Source organism: Pelodiscus sinensis, chromosome 14, assembly GCF_049634645.1.
Source record: "Pelodiscus sinensis isolate JC-2024 chromosome 14, ASM4963464v1, whole genome shotgun sequence".
Classification (NCBI taxonomy): domain Eukaryota; kingdom Metazoa; phylum Chordata; order Testudines; family Trionychidae; genus Pelodiscus; species Pelodiscus sinensis.
Window position 1 is genome coordinate 21,057,135 of NC_134724.1, and position 16,225 is coordinate 21,073,359.

Here is a 16,225-nt window from a genome sequence, read left to right on the forward strand (position 1 = left end):
TGTTCTGTAAGGTAGGTTGTTATAGAATGCAAAACCTATTTTATCTTTGGTGCTTTGAATACTATTTATCTGTCTTAATTATAATTTCCCACCTTATTTAATCCACTCAGAGTCAAAAGGAGTTAGGTTTCTAAATTCCATTGATTTCACAAGATGTGAGCAGACTAATTCATGAGCATCCACCCTAATGTCCTTACCAAACTCCAGTGCACTGCAGAGGGACTCTGGAATAGGCAGGGTGTCTGTCTGGATCCTGGCTTTTCATTACATGATACAGAAGTTTATGGTCTAAGTGCTGTAAGGAGCTCTATGCATGCAGCTCCCTTCACCTCTGCTGAGTCCCATTGCAGCCATCTGCAGAACTGGGGCCTAAAATCAGAGCAGGCCAAAGAAGGGGACTCAGAACTGTTGTTTGTGTGAATCCCAAATGCCTGGTAGCTGGAGACAGACTGTGCTCTCCTTGCACAGTTGCTGGAGAGAGACTGTGCTTGCTATGTGGGTCTGTACACACTGCACTGTGTTCCATAAACCAAGTATTCAGGATCCATATGGAAAGAGTGTGAAGCAACTAAAAAAATGAAAAATACCTCTTCAGATTGGAGCCAGTCAGTGGAGCTGCTACCAAAGTCTGAGAACAGCAAGCAGTCTCTCTCCAGCAACTAGAGATGACATGGACTTCATCCTAATTGCAGTTGTAAGGAATTACCACTCTGCCCTTTCCGTGCTTTTATTTTCTTTGGGTTTTTTGTTTGTTATAGACACAATGTTGAGATCCTGAAATAGATAATTCCATGTTTGTCTGTTAAAATATTTTACATGTGGTTTCTTTTGTGAGTCCCTATTGACACAAGATCAAAATCTGACACCCCTACTCACTCTGAGTACCAATTATTTCAATGGTCATTTTGGGTGTGTCCCCATGTTTTATATACTGTTCAATTTTTGCCTCCATCTTTCGTTCCTCAAGCCATTGGAATACTGAACTAAGGTCAGAGTCAAGAAGTTAACTGAAAATAATCTTTAAAAGACTGCCTTTTGTTTGCTCCCTAATTATGCTTGCTTATTCTGTTATAAACCCATTGCTCTCTCAAACAACTTCACAGAGGGCCACAGAATGACTCAATCTACTCTGTGAAGACAGTTGGACAAAATTTAGTCTTAGCCACACCATTATAAATGCAGATTAACTCAGCAGAAATCAATGAAGGAGCTACAGATGAAACAGTATAGTCAGAGTGGGGGACTAGCTTTCTGACTGATGCCCATGAACAAATCCCTGGACCTCAGTGTGCTGACTCATGTTCTGGGATGTCTTTAGCCTATACCTTGTCACTATTTGGGCCAAAACCATGGTGAGTAGAGTGCTCCCTTTCTCATACAGGTAAGCTATACTTACCTTGCTGTCAAAGAATAGAGACCCTTTGGGACCTGAGAAATTGGTGTCCAGTATTGCTACTCAGCACATACTGTAAGATTGTAACCATCTTGCTACAGCTAAAGTCTGTGCTGGTGGAGATAAATCACCCCAACTAGACCTACACTGTCCTAAGACAGTCAATTTTTCTGAAACTCTCTGGATTGAGATCGTCTCCATTTGGTGTGTAGGAATGGTCTAGCTCTTGCCCTCTGCTCTTCTACCAGAACAAGGCATTTAACACAGTGGATCACAGGTATCTCCTGGGCACTCTGTGGGACATTTGGCTTCTGTATTCACTGCACAAGGTTCCTCCACTTGCTGTATGTCTCTGCAGTGTCTCTGTGTGTGTTCATCTGATTCTAGGGTGGGAAGAGCCCAGTTCTGGGGAACCTAGGTCCTGCATGATAGCTCCATTGGGAGCGTACTAGCAGAAGAAAAAAGTAGAGCTCCATATGAGAACACAAGTGACACAAGCAGCACATTGATAGAATTATCAACCCGTCCCCCTTCAGAAGAGTGACCCTAAAAAATTACCAGATCCCAAATCTAGTAAAAAACCCTGTGCATTGACCACAAAACCAGCCATCCTTGCTATAGCTTAATGATAAAAAGCATAATGTAATCAAGTACCCTGAGGATCAAATCCTGCCTTCAGTTATGCTTAAGCCCCTGTAACCTGGCCTACCAGAATGGTCAATGCAGCACCCATATTCAAACAATGCAAATAGGAGGGTGAAGAAAGCAAAGATGGTGCTGTGGTTATTAAGGATATGTCTGTACTGCAAAGAAAAACCCACAGCTGGCCCATGACAGCCAACTCAGGCTTGTGGGGCTGTTTCATTGCTGTGTAGACTTCCAGGCTCTGCTGGATCTCAAGCTCTGGGACCCTTCTACCCCGCAGGATCCTAGAACCTGGATTCCAGTCTGAGCCTAGAAGTTTACACAACACTGAAATAGCCCCACAGCCCAGAGGCCCATTGGCTCATGGGCCAGCCATGGGTGTCTAGATGGTGTGTAAACATACCCTAAGACAGAGGACTTGTTCAGGGTTCAAGAACACTGTGATAATGCTATGGTCTGACTTTGCCACAACTTTTTGTGTGACAAGTCACTTATTAATCTCTCTGTGCCTCAGTTCCCCATGTGTAAAATTGGTATTGTATTTCCCGACCTGAGAGAGACGTTGAGAGGATAAATTAATTATTTTAGATGCTTAAATACTACAGTGATGGTGGCTATATAAGTACCTAGACTGCATGTAAATTGCTGGGAAAATGGGGGTGAGTATAAGTAGGAAAGTAGTATGACTTGGTTTGAGTTGGCATTCTCCTAGGCTACATCTACACTGGCAGCTTCTTGCGTAAGAACTCTTTTGAGGAAGAGTTCTTGTGAAAAAAATCTTCCACAAGAGAGCGTCCACACTTCCATGTGCTTTTGTGCACGAGATGTGCTTTTGCGCAAGAGCATCCATAGCAGTGTGGACGCTGTCTTGTGCAAGAAAGCTCTCATGGCCATTTTAACCATAGGGGCTTCTTGCGCAAGAAATTCATGTTGCCTGTCTACACTGCTCTCTTGTGGAAGAGCTCTTGCGCAAGAGGGCTTATTCCTCATGGGGAGAGGAGTAACTCTTCTGGAAGAAGCCCTGTTTTACAACACTATACTGTAAATTTACTTGCGCAAGAACACACGTGCAGTATAGACAGCAGGCAAGTTTTTGCACAAGAATGACTGTTCTTGTGCAAGAAGCTGCCAGTGTAGATGTATGTAGCCCTACAGTCTAGGAGGGAAGAGAGAGAAAGAGACCATTATTTCTGTTTTCAAATACTTAGGAGGAATTCAGAGAGTACAATGATGGGAATTATATATGTACCTAGATAGAACAGGATTTTCAAAAGTCAAAATCCAAAAAGTAAAAGTCCCAAAGACTTTCCAACTGAGAGTTCATGGGACTTGCACTCTTAAATCACAGAAGTGCTATTGAAAAAATCATCTACAATGTACAAAATAAGTGCACTGAGAGGTCTGAAGGAGGAATAGAAAAAAGCCACTAAAAAGAGGGTATAGCTTTACACTACCCCTTGCCTTCTATAGTCTCTCTCCCTTTTCTGCAAATCTTCCAGAACCTGGGAATCCAAGAACTGCCTGTTGGAATCCAAGTGACAAATTCCAACTGCCATCCACAGACCTTCATCAATGACCACATTCTATATCCTCCCCTATTAAATTGTTTAGTTTAATTTAGCTAAGATTCAGGACTACAATGCCCCTCTTGGCAGAGTTTAGACTACAGGCAGTCCCCGGGTTACGTACAAGATAGGGACTGTAGGTTTGTTCTTAAGTTGAATCTGTATGTAAGTCGGAACTGGCGTCCAGATTCAGCCGCTGCTGAAACTGACCACCAGTTCTGACTTACATACAGATTCAACTTAAGAACCACAAGTCAGCTGCTGCTGAAACTGATCAGCCGCTGATTCCAGGAAGCCCGGGGCAGAGCAACTGTGCCTCGGGCTTCCTGTAGTCAGTGCTGGTCAGTTTCAGCAACGGCTGACTTGGGGACGCCTGGGGCAGAGCAGCTGGGGTGCTGCTGGGTTGCTCCAGTAGCGCGGCTCCTTGGCGCTACTGGACCAACCCAGCAGCACCCCATCTGCTCTGCCCCAGGCGTCATGATTCAGCCGCTGCTGAAACTGACCAGCAGCGGCTGAATCAGGACGCCTGGGGCAGAGCAGCTGGGGTGCTGCCGGGTTGGTCCAGTAGTGCCCAGAGCGGCACTGCGGGACCAACCGGCAGCGCCTCAGCTGCTCTGCCCCAGGGTCCACAACAAAAGCCTGGTCTGCTGGGGGGGGGGCACACTAGCTGCGCCCCCCCCCCCCCCAGCAGACCAGGGACACGGGGAACAAAGCCGCAGCGGCGGGGTGCCTCGCCTCTGAGGCTTTGCTCTGGTGCGGGACCCGCTTTGCTCCCGGTGCCCCTGGTCTGCTGGAGACGGTCCCCAGCAGAGCAGGGGCACCGGGAGCAAACCCGCAGCCGTCGGGGACTGCCTGTATATGACTTTTGTGGACCTCTCTAACTCTGATTCTATAGGAGCTAAACACCTTAAACCATGCCTGCTTCCTGGTCAAAGTGCTAGTGTACTTGAGGGTTCATTTAACAATCTTACTGGTTTCACAGGACATAAATCAGCACAAATGTTATCCCAAGATGCAGAAAGTGCTATGCTGCTGTCACCTTTGTTACATGTTGCACATTTTGAAAACAGTGGGTGTCATTCTGGTATCAAAACAACAACAAAACCCTGCCCATTACATTTATCATATGATTATCTGAGAACTGCAGCTGCACCATGTTTTTTTCAAGACCAGTAATAAAAACAGTTTTACTGTGTTATTTCTGGTGGTCCAGCCTCAGTTATAATACTTCTAACTAAATATTTTTGGCTTTGAAACTTTTCATTGGATTTTTCTAATTTTGTACCAAGTGTTCATTCTTTTCTTCTAACTTTGAGTTCTGGGCAGTTTTTGGCTTCCTTCTGTTCTTGCTTAACCTATGCTCTGTTTGGGGTGCAATTTAAGAGTTACTGTAGATCGGATTATACAATTTTGCAGCTATCTTGGGAATTAGGAGTTCCATGTTTTTCCTCCTGTTGAACTGAATTGGTAAATTCATTTGTTTGGTAGTAACTCAATCATATGAGTATTGCTGGGATAGCTGTGGAGGAAACGTTCTTAAGCATATTTGCAATGGAATTCTCTGATAGATGTGTGGACTGCCATTCAAAATGTACGTTTATGCTTTCTTAGAGTCATGTCTGAATGTATATATTTAAAAGACTCTTGAAAAGAGTTAAGACTGCCCTACAGACTGATTAACTCAGTACCTATTTTGGAAGAGGAGTACATTTACATTATGATGATTTATGGATTTCAGTTTTGCTTCTGCTCACATCTGCGTTATATTTTGGAATCATGCTCTCTGGCTATGTCTATACTACAAGTTTTCTCAGCAAAAAATATGCTAATGAGGGACTCATTTCCATGAGTCACTGTCTTATTTGTATATTTTCTGTCGATCCATTTTTGCGCTAGGGGTTTTTGCGCAAAAACACGCAGTGTGGATGTTTTCTTTTTGCACAAAAACCCCTTTTTCTACAAGATCCTTATGCCCCAAAAAAGGAGGTATACCAATCTTGCAGAAAAAGGGATTTTTGCACAAAAAGGCTGTCTACACTGTACTGGTTTTGCACAAAAAATATTTTTTTCAGGAAGAACAGTATTGAGCAAGAGGGGGGTTTTGCACAAGAAGGAGCAGGGTAGATGGCTCTTTTTTGTGCAAAAGCCTCTTGTGCAAAAAGCAGCCGCTCGTTAATTATGCAAATGAGGCTTGGTGATATTCCACGCTAAGCCTCACTTGCATATTTCTTGCGCAAAACCAAAGAAAATGTCCACACCGCTTGTTTTTGCGCAAAAACCCCTTGTGCAAAAATGGATCGGCTGAAAAATATGCAAATGAGATTGCAACTCATGCAACTGAGCCCCTCAATAGCAAATTTTTTGTCGAGAAAACTCATAGTGTAAACGTAGCCTCTGTGTTTCTAGCAACAAGTGATAATGATGGTAGTAAGATTTAACTCTTGTCTTGCAAGAACATTAATGAACTATTCTTCCCAATACTCCAATGCCAATGGGTGGGGGGGTATTATTCTCATTTTATAGCTGAGATAAGCCACAAAGGAATGCATCCAGGCCATATATCCTAATAGTGTTAGATGTATCCAGGAATGTATCCTAACAGTGTTAGATTAACATTATTAGGAAGCTGAATGAATCTGTCCCTCTCCCTGCCACCTGCCCCTTAAATTGTAAAACCTTTAGGCTAGTGGCAAGGTCTTCTCTGATTTGTTTGTACTCTACTGAACACTCAACTGACTGATGGCACTGATTGCTACTGGAATAAAATTAATATACATAATAATAATAGTACTTCTCTGAGGCAAGCCCTGGAGGCAGTGGGGTGAGTTCTGCACAGCTCTGTCATGCAGGTGAGATAGGGGGTTCCCCTCCAGGGTGATCAGATAGCAAATGTAAAAAATGAGCAGTACCAAGGTTGCAGGGAAATAGGTGCCTATATAGAACAAACCTCTGAAAATTAGGACTGTCCCTATACAACAGAATAGTCTAGCAGCACCTTAAAGACTACCAAAACATGTAGACAGTATCATGAGCTTTTGTGGGCACAACCCACTTCTTTCAGGGGGTTGTACCCACGCAAGATCATGATACCATCTACATGTTTTCTTAGTCTTTAAGATGCTGTTAGACTATTCGTTGTTTTTCAAGTTTTTCCAATTACAGACTAACTCCGCTACTCCTCTGAAGCTCCTATACAACAGAGAAAGGTCACCCTATTCACAGTTCCCCAGTGCCCCTGCCAAAATTTTAATTGCAAAATGGGATGTCCTCTCCCTTCCCCGCGGCTCTTCTCTGCACCCCTCCCATCGTAGGCACCAGATGCTCCTACCCCCAGGTACGGCCTCGCACTGTGTTAGGGAGCTAGGTAACCCCTGCAGCTGGAACTAGCGGCTCCTTGTTCTGCAGCCCTATCAGGAAGGCAGGCGAGCCCCAAGAACTGGCCTTGGGGGATCCCCAGATCAGTTACTCTCCTATCCCGCAGCTGCCCCCAGCCAACGCTCCATCCCAGCAGCGCTTAACCAGACTCGCTCATTAGCGCCCGGCTTTTCTGGAGGCGTGGCCTGAGAGAGGCGGGGCCACAGCGTGCCCCTCCAACTCACGGAGGCGTGGCTGAGGTGTGCGGTCCCCTTCTCTGATTGGACGACGCGTGAGGTGGCCGAGCCAGTGGGCTTTGCGGGATCTGTGCGGCGTTACAATTGGGTGCAGCCGAGGGCCCGCCAGCCAACGGATGTTGTGGCGTGGGCGGTGCTGTGCTCTCATTGGCTGTAGCCCGAGTACGCGGTTGGGCCTCTTGCCCAATGGGTCGGTTGCAGCGTGAGGGAATCCTGGCGCGGCGGTTGTTTCCCTCCTTTTGCAAAGCGCAGCGCTTCGGTGCGGCACCGACGGCCGGCTGCTCCCTTCCCCGGGACTATGGCGCTGCCCGGCAGTTGACGTTTGTTCTCTCCCTCTCATCTTCTTCTTCCCCTCCCTCTCCTTCTCCTTCTCCGGGTCCCGGACCCCCGCCCCACTCCCCCTAGGAACAGGCTATAAGGGAAACGCGGGCGGCTCGCCGCCGCACCATGAACATCGTCATCGGCATCGGCGGGTGAGCGCCGGGGGATGGAGCGTTGGGAGGGGGGGGGGGGTTCATCTGTGGGCAGGAGGTGCGCGCGGGGTGGGGGCTCGTGAGGAGGCCTTGGTGACTCCCTCCCCCCCCCCCTCCCGCCTGTGGTCTGCGGTAGCCGCGCAGTGAGGCGGCGCCATCCGCGCACCTGGCTGGGGTTGGTGGCGTCCTGAGCCCAGCGCCGTCTAACGGTCCCTGTCTGGCCCTAGGGTCACCAATGGCGGCAAGACCACGCTGGCCCACAAGCTCAGGCAGGCCCTGCCCAACTGCAGCGTGGTGCATCAGGATGACTTCTTCAAGGTAAGTGGCCGGTGGGGGAGGCTGTAGATGAGCCAGGACTCCTGAGCCCCACACTCTGCTTCCCGCTCTTGGCCAGAGTTGCTTGTCACTAGGGCACCATGTGCTGTTGGGTGGGCTGGGACCAGCTGTGTGGCGGTGGATAAGCTCCTGGGCAGTGTTCTGGTGACTTTCCACTTTTTTGGAGCGCTCCATGCTAGTGGGAAGATAAAGGTGCCAAGTGCTTTATCACAGTCTCGTTACTGTTTCTTATCTTATTAGGAACAAACCTGGTGGGGGTGGGGAGGCGTTAAAGTTCAGATCTTTAATCTTGCTTTAAAATGAATGTTGAGCTTTGCCATAGCTGGTCAGACTAAACCTGTTCTCTTTATCACTATTTCAGCCCCAGGATGACATAGAAGTTGAAGATGGATTTAAGCAGTATGATGGTAAAGCTCTGCTTATTGAGCCGTCTATGTAGAATTGTAACTTAATAGGATAAGAAACTAGATGTATCTATCCGGGGTAGGCTGCTTTTTTCTTGGTGACTTGTCTGTTACTCATAAAACTTAATTACTTTTCTGGGCTTTTGTCTTAGTTATTAGTGCCTTGGATATGGAAGCTATGATGAGTACCATCAGTTCTTGGATGAAAAACCCAATCAAGTTTGAACGCTCACATGGCATCAATAACAACTTGGATGCCAACATATTTCAGTTTTCAGAGGAGAGAGAGGAAACAATCCATTTTCTTATTATAGAAGGCTTCCTTCTATATACTTACAGGTAAGGAAAGACTTACTAGCTGGCAGTCATCTTGTAATTCTGGCTTGATATGTATTTTCTATTAGGTAATGTTGCAGGAAGTCAAAATATGATACTTAAAACTAGAACTTGGCAAATAACTGATTTTTCTGTTTGCTGGTAGTTATGAAAAATACAAAATTGGTTTGAAACTAATTAGGGATGCTAAATTTTGATTACTCAACTAATCGAGTAGTCAATGGAATTTCTGTCAACTAATCAATTAGTTGATAAGGGTGGAGTGGGGCACTTGCTATCCTGGTTGCACCTCTGCCTTTAAAAGGAAGAGGCCAAGTGGGAACACAAGCAGTCTCTGCTTGTGCCAGATCCCAACTGCTGCGCCTTTGCCATTTAATTGTAGTAAGAGCTTCAGAGCTTTATTTGTTCAGCCTTGGGGCTCTTACTACATTTAAAAAGCAGAAGTGCAGCAGTTGGGCAACAGCATGAGTAGGGACTACTTGAGTCCCCTTTACACCAGGTTCCCCGCTACGCCTCTGCCTCCCTTGCCCCACTGCGGAGACATTGCTAGGGGAGCTGGCTTTAATAAACCAACATTAATACAGCTGACCCCTGCACTTACTACCTAATTGGTTCCTGGAGAATGGTCGTAAATCAAACCCTTATTTCCCATAGGCGCAATGTTATAAATGGCAGTTCCTTTCCTGGAAATCGGTTTCATACCCTAAAAAATACCAAAATTGACTACAGAAATGGAGGAAAACGAAACTAAATTGTTCAAATAATGCACAAAAATAACTAAAAAGTGAACTCCAATGTGGTGGAGACTTGTGCTGTTTACGCAGCAGCTGCAGACGGGCGAGTATGACTGACTTTGTATGTTTCCTGTTTTGGGATGATGTGTGGCGTCTGCGTCATACACTGTCATAAATGCGAGCTACGGACGTAAATTGGGGATTTTTAGGAGCTATCTCGCATGGGGGGAAAAAAAGGTTGTAAATTCGGGGGGTTGTAAGTCAGGTTGTTTGTAAGTCAGGGGTCACCTGTAAAACATATTTAAAAAAAAACTTAACTCAGCTCTACTGCTAAACTTTTAAAAGTGGGACATAAAATTATAGGTATTGTCCTTACATGGTCATGTAATAGGGTACCCTTTTGACCATTGCTAGTGAGAAATACATCAAAGGAAGATTAAAATCCCACTAATGTTGCATCTCTAATTCTTATAGCAGATCAAACAGAGTAGCTGTGAAATGTACAAAAATTAGAGAATTTCTTTTTCAGACCATTGATTGAGATATTCGACCATCGATACTTTCTTTCCATTCCATATGAAGAATGCAAGAAGAGGAGGAGGTATGCTTTTTTTCCCCCCTTAAAGTGATAAGGTAACATGGGAATTACTACATTTTTATTTTTAAAGCTTTATTTGTATAGGTAGCAGTGGTGGGTATGCTTGAGCGAGACAGATTTAGATTAGGCATTAGATTTTTAGGTTAGGCATTTAATTGCATAGTATCCTTGGTAGCTGAGACTTTCTTTCAAAGTTCTAGAAACATGCTAGCTGGCACTAAAAGCCAACAGGTAACGAAATGGGCCACAAAGTTTATAGAACGAGAGTCCAAACAACCACTGTGGTCTGAAATGTTTGGGATAGGGCTTTCTGGACTTCAGGTAATATCTTGCTATTGTCTTCATTATTGTGCCTTCAGGATTTAAGAATTGCCTAAATGAGTAGTTTTCTGTAATGGTACAATTGCCAGTCAGTACTCTGCTCATTCAAATGAATAGTATACAGTTATTGATTCTTATCATTGCCAGGAGCTAAGGTTTTTGGCCAGATTTTAGCCATTGGTATAGCAGTATTGGTGCAAAATCCTTTAAGGAAGGAATGCAATCTTTGTAGTGGAAAAACTTACTCCTTCCTGAAAGTAGGTTATGCCTCACTGGTAAATGTGGGTATGAATGGTTAACTGTTGGAGGCTGCTCCTGTCCCCTGGAGCCTGCTGCAGGCCCTGTCTGCAGCTGGGGTAGGAGGTGGGGAAGATGTCATGCCATCCTGGCTGGAATAGCCCCATCATTACATTTAACTGGTTCTCCAGTTAAACTGGATTTTACATCTCTACTGGTGAAAACAGCTGCTTTGCCTTCCTCTGCTACAGACTGGACACTCTTGACTTTTAAAACATGAAAGTTATTTTTCTGCCTCATCCCATGCTTTAAGACTATAGCATTTCTTCATATGAACTAATCTTGTCATGTCAAGTAAGGTCAGTTGATGTAGAATCTGCAAATAAGAAGCTGCAACCTAACATACCTTTAATGTTACATTGCATTCTATTTATTTGTGACTTTATTCAATTACTTTGCAGCGGATACAGAACGCACCATGGACAAAAATCAGAATTAATGTCAAGATTATTTTGATTTGGTTATGAGTAAAGAGATTGAGTGCACTGGATCTAGATTTCTTACTATATAACACAAGAAATGTTTATGTACTAATTTCTTAATTTCTAGTTCAAGGAATTACACTGTACCAGATCCTCCTGGATTGTTTGATGGCCATGTCTGGCCCATGTATATTAAACATAAGAAAATAATGGAAGACCTCAAAGTTGATGTGGGTAAGTATTCCTGGATTGTGGAAACTCAAGACTTATGTATAGGGAAGTTTGTTTCTAGTGTCTGCACTGGGAAAGGGGATATAATTTAGGGAGTAGATCTGAATCAGTGCTGCTTGTGATGCATGTAAGGTAGTTAAATTTCTTTGCGATTGGTCTAGTTCCTGGCCTCTTTAAAAAATATGGAGACTTAATGAGATTGTAATTCTAGGATGTTTTAATTCAGAAATCTCATTTTTAACATTTTAAAAAAAATATTTAAGTTCAGTTGGATGGAACAAAATCAAAGGAGGAACTCTTTAATGAAGTTCATGGACAGCTCCAGAACAAGATTGAAGAACTGTTGATTATGCAGGTAAAAACTAAACTTAATGGTTAAACATACTTAACTACAGTGGCAAACTGGCTTACTTGTTCACTTAAGAAATCTTGACTTAAAAATTTTTCAGAAATTCAAGAGTGGTTAACAGTTGCAAACTGGTGCACTGTCAGACAGGAAGACAAATCAGTCACTTGTGTAGACCTTAGTAAATAAGCTTAAATTTGTGTGTAAATGTATATTGTCAAACACTAAAACTTCCTTCTTTTTACAGAGCTAGACAAGCAGCTGGTGGATTCCTGTGATCTAAAAAGAAGCCTGTTAACATTAACTTATTTTTATGCATACCAGACTTTGCTAGTTAGTCTTCAGCTTCTGTTCAGACTTTCTTTTCACTTTTTAAAATTGAACTTGTTCAGCTTTCACTTGAAACTCATGGAGTAAAACGTGACCTTTAATAAAGCATTTCCCATCCATGATGTCTCTGTAGCTTAGTTTGAGACAAGCTTCTGTATCTGAGATACCGTGAAAAGTAGTTGGGCCCTTGGAATGGGCTTTGTTTTAGGCTTATTTTGAATTAAATTTAATAGCACACTTGCAGCTGAAAGTATTAGGACAGTGTCATTGTAAATAACCCCATACCTTTACATTACAGTTGTATTTTTACGTTAGTTGTATTTTTTTTTACTTCCCCATCAGCTTATTTTTATGCTGTTTCTTTTAGCATTGAAGTGACAGTACACTTCAGATACCACGGAGTGCTAGTATGTAGTAAGGGCAGGTAAACTTGTAGAAACTCGGTGATTAAAAAAAAATTGTAGTGAAATGAACTCTGGTAGGGTAAATAGAATACATTTTTCTAAAACTCAGTGTCTATCTTGAAGTTGGTAGTAATGGAGAAAATAAGGTGAATTTGATACTTGCTCTTTATAATACCCCCCTCCCCCCTATGCACACTTCCATTTACTTGCATGGGAATATATTATAGGAGCAAACACTAACAGGATGAACCTAGAACTAGTTTGACATCTTTATCACTAACCTTCAAACTAGCATGACCAAAAGTTAGCCATGGAGGGTGTTAAGTTTATGGTACAGGAACACACAAAATAACTGGTAAAAGTCTTAGGATAGCGATATTACTCTACCTGCAGAGAGACCTGTGGCACCTTAAAGACTAAGGCTATCTCTAGACCTCAGGCTCCTTTCGGAAGAGATCTTCTGAAAAAAGTTCTTCCAAAAGAACATCTATACAACAAAAGCGCATAAAAAGTCTGCTTTTTTGAAATATAGTGTCCACGGTGTATGGATGCTATCTTGCATTTAAGCTGTGATTACTATGGACGGAGTGGCCACCAGGGCACTTGTGCTTTTTCCTCTTCGTTTAAAGGAACTCCCTGTCCACATATACCTTTTTCTGGAAAAAGGCTTCTTCCTGTTGGAAAAACCCATTGTGATTTTCTTTTTTTTAAAAGAATGCGATTGCAATGTGGATGTAAGTGAAGTTTTCAGAAAAATAACTTTTTTCCAAAAAAAAAAAAAACCTCTGCAGTGTAGACATACCTTAACCCATGTGTTAGGGCCCATGTTCCCTCTAAATTGTGCTGCAGTAAAGCGTCACAGGTAATTCCTCAGTCCTGCCCTGTCAGAGGCTCAGGGCCAATAGCCCCCACCCCCTCCAAATAGAGCTGACTAACTGGGTGGGGCTAACAATCACATGTGAAGCTGTGTTGCCCTGCAGCTGAGAAGGAACGCTGATGTGGGTAAAACCCACTTCAAGTGAATTGTAGCAGAAATTAGAGGCAAAAATTTATCAAGAATAGGACCAATGTTAATGAAGCTAATCAAGTAAGCATGTCTTACACAGCAGCTGATGGCAGTTGAGACTCGAGAGAGGAAACTCCCTTTCCAATGGGTTAGCCAATTTCAATCCCTTCTGTCTGGTTATCTACTACAACTTTAGAGGTCTGCACAGGAGGACAGAGTAAATTCCAGTGTAACACAAACTACTGGTATTTGTTTACTCCAATAAAATGCTTCCTTTAGAGAAAAATGTACTTTCTCCATGTTCTGACTAATAGTAAATCTTCCCTCTATTTTAAAAAAAAGTCTCAACTTGTGATAAGAGTCTGCTCTTTTATCCATAGATGCAAACTCTCCAGTTTTTAGAGTGTAGCAGCCAGCTGTTGACAAAGTGGAGACTTCGACAACAGAAAACTCTAAGCATGTTTCTGCCTGGGAAAAGAAGACAAGACAGGAACTTATGCACACTTTGTTAAATGCTTTTAAGAGCTCTGATCAGTTATTTTCCATGTCCATTTAGGCATGACAAGTAGTCATTGCTTCTAATTAAGCCCATTGAGACCTAGGTTACATACTAGGGGAAAACAATCTGTGGAACAGGTTTCCATGAGAAGTTGTGGAATTCCCATAAAACAACCTTCCAAATAAGAAAAAAACTTGACAACTCTGATGAACAATTATAGGTTTATTTGATCTTGACAGAGGTTTAGCTTATTGTAGGTAGTCCACCTCTACATTTCCATGAAACAGTACAGCTCCAGATTCTTCTGCTGAGCATAAAACCAAAATGTTAACGTTACAGAAGTGCACCCTCTTGGAGATGCCAGTTCATCTACACTTGGCACAAGTACAGTGGGTTTTCCACAAGTACTGTCCCTTGTCTTGCTTTTGCTCTCACCCTGGATATTTAGAGCTTTATTTTCATCTGTTGTACCAGGGTAAATCAGGTGTAACTAGATTTGGCAAATACTAGTGTAAATGACAAATGACCTGCCTAGACTTTCCCCTTTATCCTGTTTTTCTTGATTAAGCCTGATCAAGGAAAACTAGTCATGTCTTCCCACTGAAGTACATAGGGTACATCTGTCTTTGCTCTTAATCTGTAACTATTGCATTTCTTTGCTTTTGAGGACTTACTTCTCCAAGCTAGACTATATCTACACTACACTTTTTTTCAGAGAGGTATGCAAATTTGCTTACTTTTTTATAGCTGAGACTGGGCCAAATTTTGGAAAAACTTTATAAAACTCCTTCCTTGTGAAACAAGGTTTACAGGGTTTCCAAAAGAGCGCATCTGCTCTTCTGAATTTTTTTTTCAGAAGAGCAGACACCTTCCCTGGATGCAGTGGAATTTTTCTCAGATACCTCTGGAATCCCAGAAAAACTCCGTAGTATAGACACAGCAATAGATGTTGCTGGCTATTGCTACAGCATTTTGTGTTGCAAACAGAGGGAGAAGAAGGTTAGCATGCCTCAGTACTCTTCCTCCATTTTTCATGACTTTAATGGTCTTACCTTTGATCTTGTTTCCAAATGGTGGAAGTTGCAGTTCTAGCATCTAACCTACTAGCCAGAGTTGACAACTGGAAATGCAGGATGTTAATGAGCACTGAGAGATCCAAATTAGTCTCTTCTCCATCACAGACTGACACTGAGCTAATCTACTTTGTTCCTTATCTCCAAAAGGAACATTGTGAGGGACTCTGATGTAAGTACTGTAGCTAGAACTCTATCCTTAGTTTCCTAGAGTTGCAACTGCTGAAATTCTTCATTTTGGCTCTCCTTTACTCCTATGGAGCTTTTTACTTAGACCTGCCACCATTGTTCTTTAACTTTTCCCACACCTGAGTAGAATGAGTTTTGTGACAGCTTCAAATTGGTTCATATAGAATTCATATGGCAGAAGTAAGGCCAAAGGATTCTGAATGGGGGGGGGAGGAGGTTCAGGTTCTGTGGGGGAAGGGGCTTCAGTGTGAGGGTTGGCTCATTTGGGTGGCTCCTGGCTAGCAGCATTAAGACAGGCTGCCTTGTGCCTCTGTCCTGGGACACCATACTGTGCCCTGGAAGGAGCCAGCAAGTCTCACTGGGGGCTGATAGGAAAGCAGGAGGGGGATGGGTGTGAAGACCCACTGTGTGGTGGGGGAGAGGAGAAAAAAAAGTGGAGGAATACAAGAAGTCCCTGCTTTGTGCAGTGTTTGAATTATAGAATCAGCAGGAGGCATACCCCGGTTACAAGTATTTAAGGGAATGAAATCCTTTTAATATGACAAACTATGAATAAAAGAGGTCTCACTCAACTATCAGTATTGCATACAGCTGAATTTCCCCTTACATGTCAGTTTAAGTCTGGCTCTGAGCTAGTCTGAGATTGTCAGGAAAAATTGATGTAGGCACCTGTTCTATGATTGTGAAATCCGAACTTCCACAAACTTGAGGAAGTGACAATCCTACTGATGGCTGAAATGACAACTGTGATAGCCCAATTACCTCAAAACAGGTAATTTATTCCACGATAGAGACCCAATATTTTGAACTGAACTAGGATTTAGATAACTTGTCTGCCTGTGCAGACTAATAGAGGATATGGGAAAAGTTTAAAGTGATACATAATCTGTGATATACCATCTATGAACTGTAGCTCCCATCCTTTCATACTCACTTAGTTTACTTAAGTACCTAAAATAACAAATCACATGCAATATGCCTAAGTGGAATCTTATTAAAGCCACAATCGATT

General features: G+C 43.1%; 1 protein-coding gene across 2 annotated transcripts; it reads left to right on the forward strand.

Annotated features, from left to right (window-relative positions):
• Positions 1 to 7,432: 7,432 nt before the first annotated feature.
• LOC102462063 (nicotinamide riboside kinase 2-like) lies at positions 7,433 to 12,164 on the forward strand. Of its 2 annotated transcripts, none has more exons than XR_012895751.1 (8): positions 7,433 to 7,687; positions 7,915 to 8,005; positions 8,385 to 8,430; positions 8,580 to 8,766; positions 10,027 to 10,098; positions 11,263 to 11,369; positions 11,635 to 11,721; positions 11,960 to 12,164. XR_012895751.1 is itself a non-coding variant. In XM_075897161.1 (8 exons), the coding sequence occupies exons 1-8, from the start codon at positions 7,662 to 7,664 to the stop codon at positions 11,963 to 11,965; spliced, it is 627 nt and encodes a 208-aa protein (XP_075753276.1). In that variant the 5' UTR covers positions 7,434 to 7,661; the 3' UTR covers positions 11,966 to 12,164. The 2 variants fall into 2 exon arrangements, 1 of the variants encoding a protein (XP_075753276.1); XM_075897161.1 differs by having other exon boundaries at positions 7,434 to 7,687; positions 11,630 to 11,721.
• Positions 12,165 to 16,225: the final 4,061 nt, after the last annotated feature.